Source organism: Protomyctophum parallelum (genome assembly GCF_964188405.1).
Source record: "Protomyctophum parallelum genome assembly, chromosome: 5".
In the NCBI taxonomy this organism is placed as follows: Eukaryota; Metazoa; Chordata; class Actinopteri; order Myctophiformes; family Myctophidae; genus Protomyctophum; species Protomyctophum parallelum.
In genome coordinates this window covers 33,597,078-33,618,837 of record NC_139702.1, presented here as the reverse complement: position 1 = coordinate 33,618,837, position 21,760 = coordinate 33,597,078, and the positions used below count along the sequence as shown (strand labels likewise).

Here is a 21,760-nt window from a genome sequence, read left to right as displayed (position 1 = left end):
TATTTGAAAACTTTAGTTACTAGTTACTTTGGAAATTTACATTTTGATTAGAAAAACATACATTACTGTAACCACTTCAACCCTATATACATTTCGACCATTTGAAAATAGCTGATCTACAAGCTCACTATGCGTTGCGATGCATTGTGTGCGACCTCTCTTTTCTATTCAAATATGAATATAAACTAGTAGTCAATAGGCCCCTCCTGCTAATTTTGCCAGCCAATTACAATGTCACGTCACCCCTGTGATCATGCATAACTACTAAGGATGAGATTTATTATTTATTAGATTAGATTTATTTATCCCCTATGGATGAAAATGGAATTGCTTTTGGAACTTGGTTGATTGAACGACCCGAGACATGCGATTCAAATTTGGAATGGATCGGACATTCCGTTCGTGATTTATGGCATTTTTTGTAAAATTTTGTGAGATTTGGACTAAATCTGTATAGGAGCCAAAAGTGTGTTTTGGAGAAAATTCAAATTTGCAGGAATTTCTTTCCTGACGAAAATGGGCGTGGCCTATATGTGGAAATGCATCATGACCCAAGGAATCCATGGAAAAAGAAAATTTGATGTTACGACTTACGGTTCAAGAGTTATTGGGAAAAACGTAAAGTGGGCTGTTATAGCGCCACCATGAGGCCGACTGATGTAATTCCTTTTCAATTAATTTTCATAATTATTATGAACCTCCCTCCCAAGTCTTGTAAATATGGCGCTTACGGTCTCCAATGGAAAAGAAATACTTACATTTAGTCTTCGATTTCCCCATTATAAGTCTATGGAGAACTAATTCATTAATATCAATTAAACTATATAACGGATCTCTTAGCAAAATACAAGCACACGATTCCCGATGAAGCCGGTCATTTTGACATATGGCTCGAGTGTGTGCGGAAAAAACTGTGGGAGGAGTAGTGCGGCAAAGTATCGCTCATTTACAATAACAATAGTCTGGTTGCCCTGTTAGGGCAACCACACTAACTAGTCAATGTTTATCCTACATGTGCAGGGACTTCTGTGCCTTGGCAGCCTCGTCCTTGGAGCTGTATCGCACCACGGCATTGCCCTGGGTCAGGTTGAGGTGGAATGTGATCAGGGGGCCGTGCTGCATGCACAGGGTCCTCAGAGTTGAACCATCAATCTGGAACGAACACACACACACACACACACACACACACACACACACACACACACACACACACACACACACACACACACACACACACACACACACACACACACACACACACACACACACACACACACACACACATGTTAATCTCACAGTTGCTCAATTTACAGACAGTGTCATTTTGACTGCATTTCTGTATGTAGATATTAAAAGAGGATGTGTTTTTTTTTAACTTTTAACTTGCTACAATGTTACTGCATGATTTCTCACCTCTACCCCAAAGGACTTTGGGGCAGAGCTACAAAAACCTTGGATTAGCAATGTGGCACATGCAAATGGAGCAGAGTTCAGTTCAGTTCAGTTCTGGATATTGGACACATAACATGACAAGTGAGGTACATTTTCACTAAGCGCCGTGCAACGTTTTACATGCTTGTCCGAGTATCCGAAAAAGGGCTAGTAGGGAGAAGCACTAAGCTCTACAACATGAGTGAAAGATTACCAACCTGAGGGGTGAGATTCCTCAATACCACACAGGTGCTGGTTCTGTTGGAGCTGTCTGTACTCCAGGTGGTGGCCTCTGTGTGCGCTGTGTGCGTGTGTGTGTGTGACAGAGAGTGAGAGTGATGAGGGGGGAAAAAAACATTCATCAATCAAGATGGGTAGATGCACGGTCTAATATGCCATTGAATGAGTTCTGAAAACACAAATAAATAAATGTCAGATGCTCAATCTACCTCTTGTTACAGTATAGGACATAAAGGACATCATTGTCACTGCTGGCCACTAATGATGTTCTGTTGCACCAGTGTTAGATTTTTTGCTAATTTTGATTTAGTCTTGAATAAAATGTAATTTAGTTTTAGTCATATTTTAGTCATCTGAAATGTTTTAGTGTTAGTCTAGTTTTTAGTCGACTAAATATCATAAGATTGTAGACTAAATCTACAGTTGATTTTGTCGACAAAAATGTATTTTGGGGGGCCTTGATGGCATCGTAAAGCCTGATGACACATTGCATGCTGAAAATAGTGACATGTTGTGAGCTTGTAGATCTGCTATTTTCAGAGCGCAACCAAACATAAAATGACCTGTCTTAGTTCTACTGGATCACTTCTCCACTAGTCCCTCACTTTTCATCTGTTGACAAAATTGTCAATATATTTAGTTTTAGTCATCTTAACATAGTTTTAATTTAGTCAATGATTTTTTTTCATCATCGCTTTAGTCGACAAAATCAACTGTCAACTGTATTGTTTACACAGTGTGCTGTTGAACTTCAGTGTGACCTAGTTTGGACGTCAATGTGTCAGACCGAAGTCACAGCTTCCACCTCAAAAACCTCAAGATGGCAGTTTGACAACAGAATGGCACATTTTGGCATGGGTGTGATCCTACACAAGAGTAGGAAGTGCGGTGACCTCAACAACCACAGCTAATCAGCATCTTCAATCACTTCTGCGCTGCTGAGGGGAAGTGTCAGTTTTTTGCTAACACTTATACGCTAACTAACAGCTCATATACAGTAAAGTGTCTACCGGTATATACCAGTATACACTGGTTTCCAAACACTGGGACCCATTGTTATGGGTCCTCTTATTTCTTTTGTTTCCTAAATGTGTTTTTTAATTACCGTTATTTCAAAACATTTTCAAAAAACATTCCCCAAAAAAGCTAAACTTTTCATGAATTAAACCAAAATTCAATGGTTTTTTTCCAGTAACTAAATAAATATAATAAAATAACATTTCGTAAATTAGAAGAAATGGAGTAGTGAAAATTGCCAATCTACAAGTTCACAATGGGTCCCGGGAGAATGTCTTCATTTCTGTTTTGGGTCACGCCACGGGCTAAAACGTTTGGGAACCACTGGTATACACTATACAGTATACTGCTCTTGCTTTTTCTACCTTGATAGAAAAAAGGGTTCCAGGAACAGAGATTCATGTTTTGTTGTTAAAGAATTGTTCTTTGTCTTAAACAAAAAAGATGATATTAGGATGTTTTCAAGCAAACTAGTTGTGGTGGTACATAACATAAGACAGATTTGATTAATAAGTGTAAACAACTTGTTCTAGTTCTGGTTCCTCGCAAGGAACTTTGCAGTTTGCAAAATAAAAAAAAAGCTTCTGGTAAGTCATAGTGTCAGAAGAATGCTTATAATTATTATTAATTATAATTATGAACTATGGCAAGACAGACGGACCCTTTTTGTGTTTGAGTGAAACTGCTGCTTTGCCACGGTACTGTAGTGTAAAGGGCTACACACACCGTCTGCGAACGCTGCGCGTCAAAACAGCCGCCTCCGTTATTTTCAATGAACCTATCGCACACCGGCGGCGTCCGACGCGCCTTCACGCCTCGCCTGACGCTCCGATACACCACTGTTCTATTTTCCAGGCGTTGCCGCGCGGCAACGCCTGTGCCGCGTCGCTGCACACCCGGTGTGTGATGGGCTTAAGATGACCTACCGGCGGTGTAGGCGCTGCTCCAGCCTTGTGCCAGGCCCAGGGAGTTGCCTCCCCACGTGGACCCCGAGGGCTTTGGGTTGCTGAGGCCTGGCGGGGGGCGGGAGGGGGCCGCGCCGCTGCGAGGCCCCTGAGGAACCTTCCACAGCTCGTGGGACAGAGACGCCTGGTTATGGGAGATGGGCCCAGAAGACCAGGTAGACTTCATGTCGGACATTTTACCTGCAACATAGAGGGAGTGTGAGATGCAAGTTACTACTGAAAGCACTTTGGAGCTGTGTTGGAGAAGTTAACTAAGTACATTTTTTACTTAAGTACTGTACCTTTTTTTTACTAAAGTACTGTACATAAGTAACATTTTTAGGTACTTTTAATTTATTAACGTTTGTCCAATTTCCAATACCGGTACTTTATACTCGTGCTGCACTACATCTCAGAGGCAAATATTGTACTTTTCCACTACAATTATTTGAAAACTTAACATACTTTATAGATTTGGATTATTATTACATTGAATTGAATTACAGTTAAACGACTTCTCATTTGCCTGGGGACCCCCTGGCTATATGCCGTCGAATAAAGCTTGTTTTGACCAGAGATGCAATCTGAGAAAGGAAACCGAGATAAAGGCATTTGAAAGGAACAACAACAGTGAGTGGATGCGCGCGGCAAACAAGATTTCTGTTTACTTCATCACCTAGGTACCCAATGCTAATGTAAGTAGCATTACGACGCAAGCTATCATGACCACTATGAAGGGATAATTTGGCTTTAGATCTATGCCAATGGTGGACAACCACGGAATTTGAAATGACTCAGATCTACGTGAAAAGCGGGGAATGTGGTTTAAGAAGATTTGTATTATTTGTGGCCGTGTTTTCTTTGATCAACTATGCCTCTGTTGGTACCTCCACTCCTGTCCCTCAGTAGGTATCGGTTGACATCGTGGATGTTGTTGTTCATGGTGGGCCCGCTGGGGACACTGCCAGGGGTCATGTTGGGATCATTCTCAGGGTCGATGTTCTGAAGGCCTTTCCATGGAACACCTGGGCAGAATTCTGGGGCGAGAAAAGGAAAAGACCAGCAGGTTATTCAATTACGAAAGAAAAAAAAGATTGACATTTAACACAATTCTTTCATTACACGTGACTAAAATGTCACTATATTGCCGGTGGCCGACGGGCACGTACAGGTCTAGTATTTTAAACTAAAGGAACACTTAATTTTTTTTGTTACATAACATAATCTCAAGCGGATTGTAATTATTTATCATATCCTGTGCATTGCTTTCTAATAAACTCCTGAACACCTGTCTGCTGTCTTGTATTCTTCTCATTACATGAAACTGAGGAACCTTTCAGGATTATGAAAAGGGTTTCATGTTTGCAAACCCTTAAGAGGTCAATTTGGAGCTCCTAAGTCACTAGAAATGAGAAAGTTTGACTTTACTTTACATTCCTTTTTTATTTTCTGTGTATGTGCTTTTCGTGTAATTGTCCTTTTGTTCATTGGATCTTCTACTTGAAAAATGATAACAACATTTTTCACCTGGGGGCCAGTTGATGTTGGTCCCATTAGAGATCTTCTCGTTAGGACTCTTGCCTTGGCCCCAGCTGTCTGGGGGCACCAGTGGGCTGCTGGGGGACTCCGAGCTAGACATCAGATTGTAGGGACTGTAAGAGTCCTCCAGCTGGGGGGGTTTTCCATTAGAGGCAGCAGATATGGCACCTGAGAGAACCGAACCAAACGGGAAGAGAAGACACTTTTTCAATACACAGCATCCATATTCTGGGCATTTAATATAGCTGATCTACAAGCTATCGGCAAAGAGATTTGGTGTAGCGGGGGAAAAAAGGAGGAGGGTCCACTGGGACATCATGATTAACTAAGGATATAGGGTTTAAGTGGTTGAAGGAGTAGTTATGACTTATTTATTTCCTATCAATTACAAACACCACTAAGCCTTGAATTCCTTTTTATTTTTGTCGTATTCCTAAACTGAAGACATCAAATTATTGGCTCAGGAATGCAAGAAAAAAAAAAGGAAAAAAAGAAAAGGAAAAAAAAAATCTCCATGAATTCAAGGCTTCATGGGGTTGTGTAATTGATCAAAAATAAGTCACGTTTTGGATGAACTACTCTCAACTATGCATCATTTCAAATACTGTGTAGTGTGTAGCAAAGGCATGTGATGGGTAGAATATCCCAAAGCTGTGCATGTCTGAAGAAATGTCGTGCTCGAAACGTCACAGTCAGTTTTTGGTGCATCCGTCACATTGGAGCCCTCGGTGTGTGCGAGCGTTTTCTTGTCATTCCGTGCATGGCTTACCATGCTTATTGAGGTTGTTGTCCATGTGTGAGGAGTTGCCAGAGAGGTTGTCCATGGAGTTGGGGTGTGTCCACTGAGACAGACGGGACTGGGGCTGCGGGGGCTCCTTCATGGACATACCTCCCACCTCCATGCAGTTTACATTCATGTTTGGATTCAGTCCAGCTGTAGGGGAGAGAGAACACAGCTGGGTGTTACAGTCTGACTGTGGATCACGACAGTCCTGACTTCATTGATAAAGAGATCTTTCCATGCGGATCACGACATTCCCGTTTTTTGTTTTCATTGTTTAATTCGCTGTTTTTGATCACTTTTAACAGTTTGACGCCCGCTAATTGTTTAATCCAGGGTTCCACTGCGCGTAATGTGTTATGTGTTTAATTCGCCATATTTTAATAATTAAAAAGAAACTCCGTCTTTGCCGCGGAGCTGGCTGGAGACATCATGTTATGATGACGAAACCGGAAATCAACACATGCTGTGGGCTGCTAGGGCTTCTGGGAAATTGAGGCTAATGCAAATGAACGGGGTACAACGCCTCATGGAGGAGGGTCTTGTGGTGCAGTCATGTGGCGCACCAAGATGGCGGGTGGTGCAATCGTTCATAACAAACGGACGAACGTTTTCTCGCCGGATTTTCACGGATCAAAAGCCCAAATACTCCAGCGTATGCTCTAAAGGTAATAAAACAATCTCGGCAGTGTGGAATATTTGATTAAAATGTGGGTTAAGCCTGATTCGCAGTAGAACTGTTAAAATATACATGGTTTCCAGCGGACACTTTTCGATCACGTGACTGGAATATATTCAGGCGGAATATTTGTGAAATGGACCTACATTAGTGCCAGCATGATTCTTCAAAGGTTAGTGAAATACTCAGCAGTGAAGGTTATTTCACGATTTCAATTCTCCGCAGTCAACGTGTTAAATGTACTCGGTACACTTTCCCCCCCAGAATAAGGATGCTGGGGTTCAAGTGGTTAATTACCGTGTTACAACGACATGTAACACGGGTCTTGTGATTATGCGGTTGACGCACTATAGAGTATACGTCATCTACCGGCATGACCAAACAGGTCTTTATGCTTTCTAACTACAGAACAGAGGTCTGATGGCAAAAAAAACCCAACTAATTTGAACGCAGGATTTATCTCCACGCCGTTTGCCCGTCCATCAACCACAGACTCACAGAGAGGATAGGTGCTGTAGCTGTTGTGGGGCGAAGATGGCGGCTCTTTGGTGTGCAGTGTGTCAGAGAGGCCCGGGGCCTGATGTGGGCCCGGGAAAGGGTCCAGGGCTGATTTACCGGGGCCGCCAGCGGGGCCACCAGGGGGGTGCAGGCCGGAGGAGGACGAGGAGGAGGACGAGGAGTGAGAGGAGGGAGGCTGCTGCTGTTGCTTCATCAGCAGCGCCTGGTACAGCTGCCGTTGGTGCTGCTGGATCTGCTGCTGCATGTTGGTGATTGTACGTGCGACCTGGAGGACGACAGGCGTCAGAGAGGACGTGGTGTCGGCAGAGGAACGTGGTGGATTCAGGGGTTTTTCGTTCATTTCTGAGCAAAACGCAGCCAAATACAAATATTCTAGCCTACTTAGGTTCATCTTACGGTGGACATGTTTGCCTGAAAAGGAATCTACGTCGAAATAAAAAAAACGTTCGCTCTAAAAGAATATATACTGTACCCATTCAAAGATTTGTGCCGCATTTTTAAGATTTTTCAAAAATAGCAGACCTACAAGTTCATAGCGCGCCACTCGGTGGCACGTTATGAGCTTGTAGATCTGCTATTTTTCAATAGCTAAAGTATATCAGAATGCTAGAAACACCAAAAGGGGTTCCCGCCCAAAATGGGTTAAGACAGCAGAGACCTCATTATAGAGTGAAATCACCAAAACACTAAATGTGAGACGGAGGATGACTGATTTAAGCAGTCACACTATGACTGGACTCAGAACTGGGTGTGGCTGCGCACCTGTTTGCATGGACTTAATCAAGGCACAAACAGGATAAATGTCCACAAACACTCAAGAGGGAGCGGAGCCTCTGACCGAGTGTCCGGACAGTGGAGAGCTATCTGCTTTCCTGTGTAGGAAGTAATATTGTGATGCTTTCAATTGTTATTCCCTCGACTTGGGAGGTATAAAGCTACAAACATAGTCCTTCCTTGCCCTGGGTGGTGGTGACCAGTTGGTCACACATTAATAGCATAGATAGCATTAGATAGAATGTTATGTAGACATAGCACTCTATAGTGTATACTCATAGTTTCATTGTACAGATATTCTACTGTTAGACGGATGTTATGTTCTTATCTTGCTTATGATCCTTGATGACTATTTCTATGTATTTGATGTACTACCATGTCGCTCTGTACTTTTGCCCAAGACAAATTTCCCCTCGTGGGACAATAAAGTATATCTCATCTCATCATCTCATCATCTCTGGATTAAGAGCATCTGCTATAATGCCTAAATTGCTAATTTTAATTTACTGTGATATGAAAGATATGATGGCGATAAACACCTATTATCACTTTATATGACAGTGAATACATTCCACTGAAGCTCCACTTACATGTACATAAGTGTGTGCAATGCAAATTCATGAAAAAGGAGAAGAGAGTTTGTCAATTCAGAACCACAAGTTCCTATATGAAGTATTTTGCACGCAAGCATATGTGCAACATCACTTTAGCAATGCATGTCACATGTGTGAGGTATGTGTTGTTTTGTTGTAAACTACGGCAGTGGTTCCCAAAGTGGGGTCCGGGGACCCCCAGGGGTCCTTCATGCAGTTCCAGGGGCTCCCCAGCTAAATGATAGTTTGGAATCAAATGCACCCTTATGGGTCTTTAACTCTGAGAGTGTACAAATGGAACCAAATGGACCATAACGTGTTCATTTGGTTCCATATGTACACTCTCAATTAAATTAACATTGATTTTACAATATAAATTGGGAGTCCCAGAGATAGAAATGCCATTAAAAGGGGGTCCGTAGACTAATGCATGTCAAACTGTCTTCGTTGAAATTAAACAGGTTGAGAATCTCTGCTAGAGCCGTAAAAATCTTCTCTTATGAGGGTCCCTGGCATAAGTGTCAAATGAGGGTCCGCAGGCTAATTAGTGTCAATTTGGGGGTCCTTGACATGAACACGTCTGGGAAACAATGATCTATGGCAGGGGTGGGCAACTGGCGGCCCGGGGGCCACATGCGGCCCGCACCTTCACTTAATTCATTAATTCATTCCCTCATGTTAATATCAGAATACATATTGATTTCAGCTGTTACAATTCCAAACCCTTTAATTACTTCATGACTAGTATTGTCTTTGAGAGAAAGTTAACATAAACTAAATGCATTTGAAATTCAATAAAAATGTTACTTTTCAGGATTCCAATTCAAAAATATTCACACCCTCACTTCTCTGGAGTGAGGGTGGAAATATATTGGCCCTCGCCATGGTCAAAGATGCTAACTCCTGATCTATGGTATCTAAAACTGTACCACAATTAAGATTGTGTGCGGCAGTAGTCGTGCATGTGTGCGTGCGTGCGCGACTGCGTGCGTGCGCGACTGCGTGCGTGCGCGACTGCGTGCGTGTGTGCTTCCTCGCTAGCGTGAGAGAATGCACTCACTTGCTGCTCTTGTTGTCTGATGGGACCGGAAACATTGCGCTGAGCCTGCATCATCTGTTGTTGGATTTGTAAACGCTGGTATGCCTGAGAAGACAAAAGATGATTCATTCTATTATTGCATCAGTACAAGTTTCGAGAAAATAAATCAAGGTTTGATCAAATATACAGTCAATATTTGTCTAAAAACACTTATGTTGCTGAACTCAGTTTTACTCTCATATCATTTATATCTAAAAACTAAATTAAGAAAAGGGTCTAATCCCACATTATGCGTCTCCGTGAAGGTTGATTTAATTTTCAGCTTGGATCAAGGGCAGGGGCCTTCAAAATTAAATCAGGAACATTATTTCTGCTCAATGCCTTTGTTGCAAGATGATGTTGTTCGAGGAAAGTCTGTTATTTTCCAAACTATGATTTAGGCTCAAAAGTAAATGTTCTGATACTGAGAGTGAGAGTGAACAGCGGGCTTCCGACGTACCATTTGCAGCTGCTGAAGTTGGTACAACAGGGTCATTTGTTGAGGGTTTATTGGTGAGGTTAAAAGTGCAGGGTTCAGACCAATGTTTTTTGCTGCAAACTGCAAGAGCTGTGCTTGAACCTAGAGGGGTGGCAAACATGAAGAGGACAGTCCATCAGTAATGCTTAATTTATACTGCTGCTTGCAGAGAAAAGCCATGGTGATTCGCCCTTTACAGTGTGTGAAATGAGAAAAGAAATTGTACAATACCTCCCCCCCATGGACAGCCACTCACACATGCATTATTTTAGGCCTTGTGACAACACAAGGTAATACATCAAATGCATAGAAATAGTAATCAAGGGCCTGGGCCGTGGCTCAGTGGTCCAGGCACCTTGGCTTGTAATCCAGTCTGGCAGTGTGCCGCGGGTTCGACTCCCGATCCCGACGGCCTTTACTGCATGTCACTCCCCCATCTCTCTTCCCATTTCCTGTCAGCCTACTGTCTGTCCCTCCATAAAACATATAAAATAAAGGCGAAAGCCACAAAAAAAAACAGAATATATAGTAATCAAGGATCATACATAAACCACTATAGGATGCCAGGTCATGGCGTCTGTCTACATATCTATATTACATTGTAGCCTTTGCATAAGCCTGCTAGGGCAAGTGCTACGGCAATTCCTACCGGCCAAGGTCGAGTCTGAAGAGGTCAGTCTTCAGATCACGGTGGAAGATTGAGAGTGAGTCTGCAGTTCTAATTGCTAAGGCATAGTCTGGATTTTCGGTGGTGAGGTGACCAACGTAGAGCGGTGGTGAGTACAAACAGAGAGAAAGGCTGGGGCGGTGGCGGTGGTTTGCTCTTCACCGCGGCTCGTGACGTCATGTTGTGGTTCGGTGGTCACCTCACCACCAAAAATCCAGACTATGAATAACACTTAAGACTAGAGAGATTCTGAAGCAAGCTTGGGTGTGCAAACTATAGTATGAGTGTGAGAGTGTGAGTGAGTGTGTGTGTGTGTGTGTGTGTGAGTGTGAGTGTGAGTGTGAGTGTGAGTGTGAGTGTGTGTGTGTGTGTGTGTGTGTGTGTGTGTGTGTGTGTGTGTGTGTGTGTGAGTGTGTGTGTGTGTGTGTGTGTCTACCTGAGGGGAGAGAAACTGAGGCACTTGAGAGCGTAGACTAGGCTGGGAGCTGAGAGGTGGCACTGATGGCTGAGGAGGCTGCTGCTGCTGCATGGCCCGGGCTTGTGCTGCCCCGCTACTGCCAAACATTCCACTCTGCATCTACACACACACACACACACACACACACACACACACACACACACAGGTTAGGCTTAGGCATTTTCTGTGAGATTAGGCCGGGTTAAGGTTAGGTGTCGTTTTTGTGAAGTTTAGGGTTTAGGCGCCACACCAAAAGAAGAGGTAGTCTCCACAGTGTGGTGGGACTGGGTGGGTCTCAGCCAATCAGCTGACCGTCCCATACCCGTCGTGCTAATGAGGATCTAATGCAACAAAGGCAACTCTCACTGCACTCGCAATGAGACGCTTTGAGTGGTTTACGATAGATGGCGCCCTTGTGCAACATGTGAGTCACCAGTTCACTGTTCTTGTAACCAGGAACAAGTAAATGATGTGGTCGGTAAAAAAAAAACAGCTCGCATCCTTTATTCCTCTCCCATTCTAGGAGTTTTTCTCATGCGATTATCTCCGCTCTGTATCATTCCTCTTCTTGGTCCACCATTATGGGATTTTCAATGGAGAATAATAAATGGCACGGCCGTTTGACTCATAAATATTCTATGACTACTTAAAAAGGTAAGGATCGCTGGCACTGGGTGAATTAAATAATCATTTACTCTTTGCAGTGAAAGAGTTAACATAAATCCTATCGTTCTGCTTTGAGGACAAGATTGGATGTAATGCGTGTGTCCGTGTTGCTGAGAGCTTGCGCTGGAAAATCACAGCCAGCTTGCGATAAAGTCATCAAAACGTGTAGTTTTACATAGGCTGGCAGTTTTTCTTACCACGGCCTGTATAAGAACTATATGATTCTCGTTAAACACCACTACATTTCCCCTTAAGACGACACATGAGTTTTCAAAGTCTCAAGCGTAAATTTACACACGTTATTATGTGAGGCATACTGCAATACATTGCATACAGCAAATAGCCAGATGATGCCCAAGGTGTGAGGTCGACACATAAGCAGAAAGAAGGTAGGATGTCCGCACACCGTTCTTAGCTCCCAGTAGTTTATTAAGGATAGATTCAACGTTTCGACCATGTCAGGTCTTCATCAGAAAACTACTAGGAGCTTAAGAACGGTGTGCGGACATCCTACCTTCTTAAATTCGGTATGTATAGTTTTTTGTTCAGCACCCGTCAAATTTTTTCGGAGATGTGTGTGCTTCCATTTTGGATCTTATGACACATAAGCAACCTACTGTCAAGTCATTGTTTTAATATTTAGTTCACACCAATATACCCACTCAATAAAAAACAAACACTCATTGTAGTTCAGATCAATGTCATTCCTGTCATTTCACAACAGTAACAGCAATACAAAAAACAATACTCAAAAACCCTCCAACAACGTATTATTGTGCTTTTTGTCCCCGTCCTAAATGGCCTTGGGGTTATTGTGAACGTCCTATTCTCCACCGAGGGATAGAGGTACTTCTATTTAGTCACTGCAATACCAGGGCCTTTGTTTGGGCTCCAAGGACACGCTGGGAGTTTTCTGGGCCAAGGTGGCCTCTTGGGACGACATTTGATAAGACTCAACTATCCAGTTTCAATTGTCACTTCAGGCAAGGTCGTCCACGCATAAAAACACTTGAGTGAGCAATAGCAGAAAAAAGGGATGTGGATGTGTGTGAGTCAGAAAGAGTGGGTGGACTCATTAAGTTGGTCTGTTGTTGCATTCACCGAATACGTGTTCGGCATTCAAATAGCCAACGCTCACTGCAGCTGTAGATTATTCAATGTCTACAGTAGATGTACATGATGCAGTGTACATAATGGTGTTCATGAGATGTTTTGTATCATTGATTATGCAATATCGTATTCAAGTTGTCAGCCGGGCCTCTGCACCAGCGCCGCCAACTATTACAGTAAATTTGTGGTATTTGAACCATTTCAGTGAATCTACGGTAATCAGTGCCATAAAGAACACTACTGTGAATTGTTGTTATAGCTTGGGAGAGTTTAGAAAATACGTAACCCAGAGGATTTGACTCTGTTGGACCTTGATGGAAACAAACCCAGACAGAAAAGTGCGTTTTCTGCAACAACAAAAAAAACAAAAAAACAAGCTGGTGGCACAAGTGAGTCACCTGTCTGTTGTTCAAGTTTTGCATGACCAGCCCCGGGTTGCCCTGTCCCATTCCCTGCCCAGGCAGGCCGTTGTTGGTTAGGGGGAGCTTCAAGCTGGGGGAAGGCAGAAATGGTGAGGGGGAGGCGTCGTCTGACATGCCCCCATCCTGGTTCAGAGAGACGGAAGGGTTTGGAGGGCGAAAGAAAAGAGAGATTGGTGGAGCGGAAAGGAGGAGAGTGGGGCGAGTAGCGAGGCAGAGGCAGAATGAGAAAGGAGGGGGAGAGAGAGAGAGAGAGAGACAGACAGACAGACAGAGAGGGAAGACAAATTGGGGACAAAATAAGTCATTTTTTATAGGGACAAGATTGCGCTATAGTACATTGGCACACACATAGAATGTGTCCTCTGCATTTACCCATCCTAACTATTAGGAGCAATGGCTGCCATTAATACGGCCCCCGGGGAGCAGTTTGGGGTTAAGTGTCACTCCCGGCCAGGAGGCGAATTATTGACCTTTTGATTCCCAGACCCAGTTAAATTTCGTCTGTGTTCCATTTGCTCGAGCAGGTTGGTTTTCAGTGACTTGCTCAAGAACACTTCAGAGACAACCAAAGGTAGAGCTGGGATTTAACCGGGAACCTTTCCGATTCCCGATTCTATGAGCCATTGCCAACCTGCCATCCATGGTGATTCCCGTTAGGTTATTGAAAGTGGACCCCCAACCCGTTTTAATGATACTATAAAATAATTACTACATAATAATTTGACAAAAATTGCAAACAAAAAAACAACTTAAGGTTGGGAATCACTGGTCATTTTAGGGCTGAGGCGCCACCTGGGCACCACGCCAAAGGAAGGTTTAGGCTCATACCTTGTCGAGGAAGGGGTTGCGGTCGGAGGCGTCTTTGGAGTGGGCAGAGGGCCGACACACCATGGGTTTGTTCAGGCCGTTGCTGTAGTCGGACATGCCCATTCCCCGCTTGTCCAGCTCGGTCTTCTTCTCCAACAGGGCGCCTGGGAGGTGAAAGGAGGGAGGAGCAGCCATTGACGCACTACAATCTACAGACACACACACATTAAACACACCTTTATCCTTTACTACTTTCAATCTGGCCCTATTTTGGGCATGTCATGGCAAAGCATTGTGAAAATAGCAGGTCTACAAGCAAACAATATGTGTCGATGCATTGTTTTGTTTGTGGGATTTTTATAAACATGGAACCAATGAAAAGTATTAACAAGAGTTTTTGGCTAAATAATAACTACATTGGATCCATTGGAACACAGGTTCTTCATTCCATATTTTCTTGAAAACTAACAGCTTTATATGTAATACATGTACAAGGTTTCTATGTGCACAGTGTGCACACACAGGGAGAAACTTACTCATGGCCTGGTCCAGATTCATGTTGTTGCTCTTCAGAGCCTCCTCAGCAGGGTCTCTCTGTGAACACATGGACAACGTGGGACTGTCAGCTGACTTCTAACACGCTTCATGTTTCGGGGAATTTGCCACTTGGCTTGTATGCCCTTACACGTTACACTTTATTTTTTTAAGCAAAAATGCATTCCGTTTCAGTTGTAAGAGTTTCGGTGTTTAGTGTGCATTTCTCCAATGTACACATAAGCGAGTGAACAACTACACACCAGACATGACGAATAAACGCTAAGAAAATGTGAAATACTGACATGCAAATATTTTTACATGAAAAAAATTGCCTCCGTGTCTGAATGACATTAAGTGGGAGAGCATCAGAGCAACTGTAATAAATCAGTTTCACTCCACACTCAGTAAGGAGAGTCTGAAGTTCTTGCATAGTATTGTATATTTGTCTGTCAAATGTTTTTGTACCCAATTTCGATGAATTGAGTACAAAAGGACCCCAATGGAAACAAACCATAGGCTTTCTTGGGTTTAAAATCCTCTTAGCTGACCTTGCTGTGCTTTCTTTTGCGCAAACTGCTAATAAAGTAATCAATGAATCAAAGTCTAACTTACTGGAAATCCCATGTCAGTGAGCTGTTTGATGAGACGATTCATGACCCAGGCCTCATCTGCCTTGTTGCTTAGTTTCCCCTGAACACACAGGTTTTCATCAAAGTTATACATTGTATTATATTTTTACAGGTGTTACATTATTATGAATTGTATTATTATTAACCCATTTAGACCTGAGGGCGATTCTACAAATGTTTCTAAAACTGTTTTCTGAAAAGCCATATGTTTCTATGTCAGTCGTTCTCAAACATTTTCATATCAAGGACCCCCAAAATTATATGTACTTGACCGCCGACCCCCATCCCATCTGAAAATATGTTGTTCCAGGAACCCCCCAGAAGCAAAGATTTGAGTTAAAAACGTTCGCTCTGAAAGAATATATATTCAAAGATTTGCACCACATTTTCACGATTTTTCAAAAATAGAAGAATGCTTAAAGTATAACATAATGCTTAAAACACCAAAAATGGTTCGTGTTCAGAATGGGTTAAAACCGAGAAAGCATCTGTGTCACAAAAGCCAGAAATATATACAGTAATTTTGGGGGCACTGAAAAAGTTTGAGAACTACTGATTTAGAAGGCATTCGTAGAATGGTCCTCAGGCCTTAATGGGTTCTTAAGAGTTCTGCAACATAAATATAGTATACCTGTAACTGTTCTCGGACCTTGCTTGGACCCTTCTTGGGTCCGTTGCTCCAGGAGTTACAGCCAGAGGAGCTGCTCTCCTGGGAGGTGGGGCTGTTCCACATGTCCCCGTCCTCAGACTCCCATTGGCCGCTTGACATGCCCATCTCCTCCCCTCCACCTCCCCAGCTATCTTGCATAAGTTTGGGGCCTGGGAGAGTGGGGGAGCAAAACCATTACAGAAGCCAACGTGACAGAATGTGCCAAATATATGATCAAAATAAGGTTAATGCTAGGAAGATGGAAGCGTCTGGTGAGTATGATGTCATTCTAAAACTGACCACTTGGTGCCACTGTTGCCATTTGTCATGCCCCATTCTCTCTATGCCTTCCTACATAACCTTTTCCAAATAACAGCACCAATAACAAAGACCCACTGATGCATGGAATTGCATTAATCTCTGCAACAACTCACAAATATGCAACACAGATGGAAACAATTCTGAAGAAACTACCTGTGTATATTGTTAAGAAACAAGTCTACTTTAAACAAAATACTGATTGGGTGTGTCTTTGTCAAGTAATGTTGATCACCTTTGATGTAATGTGTAAACATTCCCCTTAAAATGTTACTGTTGCCATCCTCCATCACTGAACCTTATAGATATATCTGTGGGAGTGTTACCTGGCTTGCAAGGTGCTGGGCCTGGGGGCCCGTTGGCTCTGCCGTAGGGTCCAGAGGGCTCGTGGCCCCCGTGGCCCCCATGTTGGCCCCCATCTCCCCATGTTCCTACGCCCCCGGTGGACTTTCCCCATGCCGACGTGCCATTGTCCACCGCAGACGATGGAGCTGCTGGCTCTCCCCAGGCAGGCTCAGGCTTGGGCTGAGCATTGGGAAGTTCTCCCCAACCTGAGTTGGGCATAATGAAGAGCGACAGCGAGAGAGAAGGAGAGACAGAGACAGTTGGAAATGTTTAGTGTTAATGTTTATAAAATAAAAGGTACAGTACACTTTAGGAAAGGAGTCATACTAGTAAGTAGCCTTGCCGAGCCATGAGGCCCATAGGGAATCTCCTGTTTCTGTAGCGTGAGGCAGCTTGATGTACAAGTACACCCCCCAAGTACTTATACCCCCAATCCAACCCTTGAGTGTCAAGCAGGGAGGCACTGGGTCCCATGTCTTTGGTATGATCCGGCCGGGGATTGAATCCCGACCTCCTAGTCTCAGGGCGGACACTAAACCACAAGGCCACTGAGCTGGTCACTAGGGGTACTCCGGTTTATCGGCCACTGATACAGATTTTCACTCCAAATGACTGAATCTGTGATTGGCCAACATAGAAAATAAAAGCCCTTTTATGATTTTTGGTTTTAATTAAAAGAGGGGTTACCAAATAATAAATGTATCACTTAGCATTTGTCTGATAAACGGAATTTACTGAATAATATTTGGAGGGCCTATTGATAATATTTTAATGAATGTTTCATAACGGGCCAATTTAATCAAGCCACAAGTCCTATGCAAAGACGGTGTCATCATAGGGGTACAATAATATGGTTAAGACTATTCTTAGAAGAGACCACCAGGTCTAATAATAAGGACTGGAGTGAACATTTTCTCATTTATTCATTTTGTGATGAGTATCGGCCACCAAAAATGCTGATGGGAGCAGCCCTGCTCGCCACACTCGCTATCCCTACACAAACTCTGGAGTTCTCAGTGCTCTGGCTGTGCCTCGAAGTTCTCACTGGGCTGTAGTGACATGTTAATAGGGGAGACAGCCTCGCAGTAGGCCAGTGAGTTGAAACACTGCCATGCCTTCTATATATAGAGGCCTTTCATAGCAGCCTTCTCTGATAGCAGCAGGCCCTTGACTGACTGGCTCAGACCGGGTCAGGCTGACCTGCCAAGCACTCGGTGCATGTGCGCGTTTGTGTGAGTGGGAGGAGAAGGTGGATGAAAGCAGTAACTCATGCCAGCCAGTGCATGCCAGTTTAACTGCTGCTGGCCTTCACCCAGACCTCCACTGCTCTCCATAGCTCACTCAAGAACTTTTTTTTTTGCTCCATCTCAGCTGAACTCGGCAACCTCTAACTCCATCTCTAATTTCTCTATTTTTCTTGGTTGACAGAAAAAGGAACTGTGGCGTGTGGCTAAAGGAGCTGGTCAAGACAACGTGCAAGACAGGTTTATAACAGCAGGGGGCACTGGTCTCATTTGCAACTAAAAGTGATGAGAGAGGAGAGCCTTTTAGGCTTTGCTTTGTCTACACTGTGGCTTGTTTAAACTGACCGCAGTGCAACTTCAGCCTTCATGATACTTATGGGGGTATCTGTTTAATGAAGGCTGGATTCATCTGTAATGGATTTATCCTTGCATGAAATGGTTTGCCTCTGGGACAATGTTTTACTGTAATGTGTGAGGGGCGCTAGCCCCTCCTATATACAGGTTTAATGTTTGTATTTAGTTCAATGTTTGTTCTAAAAACGCCATTGACAATGAAGGGAAAATGTACGTCATCTTGTCTTACATCATCATTACACCACCTAATCATAGCGACATGATTTAGACTTTAATATATTATCACTTCACACAGGGTGATTTATATAAATATAGTGTAAATTATATATATGCATTTATAGTGCAAAAACAATCTTGCGGTTCCGTCTATGCCCTTTGTTCTTTCAACTTATTGTCACAACTGGGTCATAAGCTTAACAAGCTTTGAATAAAACAGAGCAGACGCCCAAAAAGTGAATGTAAAAAAAAAATCATTCTATAGGTAGTTCGTGCAGGTTTTAAGAAATTATATAATAATAATCATTCTCTCACCTGGGCTGGCAATGGGGGGTCTGCTCTGGGGTCCACCACCCTGGTGAGGAGCGGCACTGTTGGGCGACCCGTTGTTGTTGCCGTGGTGCTGTGAGTGCGTTGGAGGTGGGCCATGGTGCGAGTGGTGGTGCTGCATGTGGTGGGGGTGATGGTGATTGTTGTTGCTTGGGCCCACGGAGTGATTGTTGTTGGCCATAATTATTCCACCATTTTTATTGGGCGGCGGGCCGCCGTTTCCTGGTGGGCCGTTGTTTCCGGGTGGGCCGTTGTTTCCGGGCGGGCCATTGTTTCCGGGCGGGCCATTGTTTCCGGGCGGGCCATTGTTTCCTGGCGGGCCGTTGTTTCCTGGGTTGCCGTTGGTGCCGTTGCGGTCCCACATGTTGACGCTATTCTTCTTGTTGGTGGCGGTCGGGGGCGGTTCTCCCCAGGTGGACGTGCCGTCGTCAATCTCCATCTTCCTGCGGATGGAGGGAGGGGAGGGTTCTTCCCAGCCTGTGGAGGACTCCATGCTCTGGTCTTGTTGTTTGCTGCCATTGCCCCAGTTGGAGCTGTTCTGCTTCACAGAACCAGGGCCGCCCCAGGAACCCATGCTGCCACCTCCTCCACTGCCCGTGCTGCTGCTGCTGCTGCTCTCCTGGGGCTTGGAGGAGTCCCAGTTTCCCTGCACTGGGCCATTGGTGCGCTGGGTCTCCCGGCTCTCCCCCCAACCATTACCATTACCGCTCACAACAGGGGCAGGCTTTCCCCAGCCATTTCCTCCGCCGTTTCCTCCTCCGTTTCCTCCTCCGTTTCCTCCTCTAGGGCTGTCCTTCCAGCCTCCGTTCCCTCCGTTCCCTCCATTCCCTCCCTCGCCTTCCCACATGCTACTGGAGGAGCCGTTCTTCTTAACTTCAGGCTCTCCCCATTCGCCTGTGCTGGAGCTGTTGGAGCCACCGCTACTATTATTGCCCCAGCCGGGGGAGTTCTTGGGCCCTTCACCCCAGCTTTGGTTTGGCTGGGTCTTGGCTGGCCTGTCGTCCCAATTGGGCGACTTGTCTTCAGATCCCCAGGATTGTTGTGGGCCTCCACTCTTGGGGCCATTGGTGGACATTGGCTCCCCCCAGCCACCGGTGGTGCCGTTGGGGGTCTTGCCGTGTGGCTGCGGGGGGTCACCCCATCCCGATCCCGTCTGGACTGATTGAGGTGGTGGAGCTCCCCAACTGGACAATGAACCACCGGAGCTGCCGTCGGTCTTGCCCCCAGACCCGGGCCTCTGGCTGGGGCCGAGGTTGGGGTTGACGGTGCCTCCGTTAGTGGCCGCAGGTCCCCCGCCGGAACCGGAGCCTCCCCAGTTGTCGGAGCTACTTTCATTCTTCCTTTCACTCTGCCTCTCACTCTGCCTCTCGCTCTGCCTCTCACTCTGCCTCTCACTCTGCCTTTCATTCTTCCTTTCACCCTTCCTTTCGCTCATCCTTTCACTCTTCTCACAGTCAGCGGTGGCCTCTTCCATCTCCCACACGGTGTGCTGGCGGACGGGCGTCTGTCCCCATCCCGAGTTGCACAGCACCCTGGGGTCCAGGTCCTGGCGGGGCAGTGGAGGAGGAACGTCCATGCTGGAGGAGCCGTTCATGCGGGACCCTCGCCCCTCGCTGCTGTCTCCGCTGCCCTCGCTGGCCGGGGCCGCGCTGTTGGCCGGCTGGCCCCAGCCACTGAGCTGCTGCTGCTGCTGCTCCTGGCCTGAACTAGCGTTGCCGGCATCGGCGTTGCCGGAGTCCCAGCCTTTAGGCCCGTCCCCACCACCAGAGGGCTTCCCGCCCCAGTCCCCCCAGCCTCCACCACCACCTCCACCTCCACCACCACCTCCACCTGCACCTCCGCTGTCTTGGCGGCCCCATGCCGAGTTGCCCCCGGACGGGGTCGAACCCCAGCCGCCGCCCGAGTCCTTCTGGGAATCGGCCACCTTGGCGTCTCCACTTCCCCACACTGAGCTGCCGGTTGTGTCCCCGTTGAGCTGGGAAGACTCGGTGGGCGACTGGCCTCCCCAGCCGGGCAGCCCGTGGATGGGGCTCATAGGCTCCTGACCTTGCTGCTGCTGCTGCTTCTTGCTGTGGTTTGGTCCGTCGGTGTTAAGGTTTGCAGGCTCCATGCTAAAAGACACGTTTGTGTTGGATGAAGGGTGCTTCTGATGGTTTCCGTCGGGGCTCATCATGCCTCCCCAGCCTCCCCTGCCTGGGTCGCCTCCTCCCATGCTCCCGTTGCCTCCTCCCATGCTCCCGTTGCCTCCTCCCATGCTCCCTCCTCCCATGATGCTCCCGTTGCCATTCAAGCCTGGTTGGAGAGCTGCGGAGTTGGACAGTCCATTAGACCCCATACCACCCCCACCACCTCCCCCTCCTCCTGACTCATGGCCGAGCACCGGCCATGCAGACGGGTTGGCGTTGGGGTTGAGGTTCAAGTTGAAGCTGGGAGAGCCCCAGCTGTTGGGACCGCCGGCTCGACCGCCGTTAATTACGTCTGGTTTGCCATCGGCACTCCAGCCTCTACTGCCACCGCCTATGGCGTTGACCATCCCCGGGCCCGTCATCATGTTGCCGTTGGCTTTGAGAGAAGTGTAGTGGGCCTGCTGGCCTGCAGCCCCCGTGGCCATACTCATACAACTACTACTACTACTATTACTACTACAACTGATGGTAGCGATAGCGACAGTGTCTGGGCTGGACTTAGCCAAGCCTGAGGGGCATTCTGGCGCTGCGGGGTGGCTTGTGTCACTGTTGTGGCTAACGGGGGGCCAAGCCGTGGTGTCCTTTCTGTCGATGATCACTTGGTCCCAGCTGCTGGTGCTGGAGTCAGTGGGCAAAGAGGCTCCCCAGTGGGGGGTCTCATACTGGGCACCGGGGCCACTCCGGAGGGACACGTCTGCAGGGGGGAGAAAGAGACGGAGACGGTGAGTGACAGTCGGTGAGAAAGCCAAA

The 21,760-nt window shown here is 45.9% G+C and overlaps 1 protein-coding gene across 1 annotated transcript in view; it reads right to left on the bottom strand.

The window, feature by feature from the left end:
- tnrc6c1 (trinucleotide repeat containing adaptor 6C1) overlaps positions 1-21,760 on the bottom strand; it is a 75,268-nt gene that overhangs the window by 8,343 nt on the left and 45,165 nt on the right. Inside the window, exons 5-21 of the mRNA XM_083765652.1 lie at positions 18,810-21,704; positions 16,662-16,886; positions 16,000-16,187; positions 15,352-15,429; positions 14,739-14,796; positions 14,224-14,366; positions 13,372-13,518; positions 11,177-11,317; positions 10,056-10,175; positions 9,578-9,661; positions 7,130-7,415; positions 5,941-6,105; positions 5,160-5,339; positions 4,520-4,669; positions 3,615-3,833; positions 1,650-1,732; positions 1,013-1,152 (exon numbers count right to left, since the gene is read on the bottom strand). Coding sequence (XP_083621778.1) covers positions 1,013-1,152; positions 1,650-1,732; positions 3,615-3,833; positions 4,520-4,669; positions 5,160-5,339; positions 5,941-6,105; positions 7,130-7,415; positions 9,578-9,661; positions 10,056-10,175; positions 11,177-11,317; positions 13,372-13,518; positions 14,224-14,366; positions 14,739-14,796; positions 15,352-15,429; positions 16,000-16,187; positions 16,662-16,886; positions 18,810-21,704 — 5,302 coding nt within the window. The remainder of the gene's footprint in view (positions 1-1,012; positions 1,153-1,649; positions 1,733-3,614; positions 3,834-4,519; positions 4,670-5,159; positions 5,340-5,940; positions 6,106-7,129; positions 7,416-9,577; positions 9,662-10,055; positions 10,176-11,176; positions 11,318-13,371; positions 13,519-14,223; positions 14,367-14,738; positions 14,797-15,351; positions 15,430-15,999; positions 16,188-16,661; positions 16,887-18,809; positions 21,705-21,760) is intronic.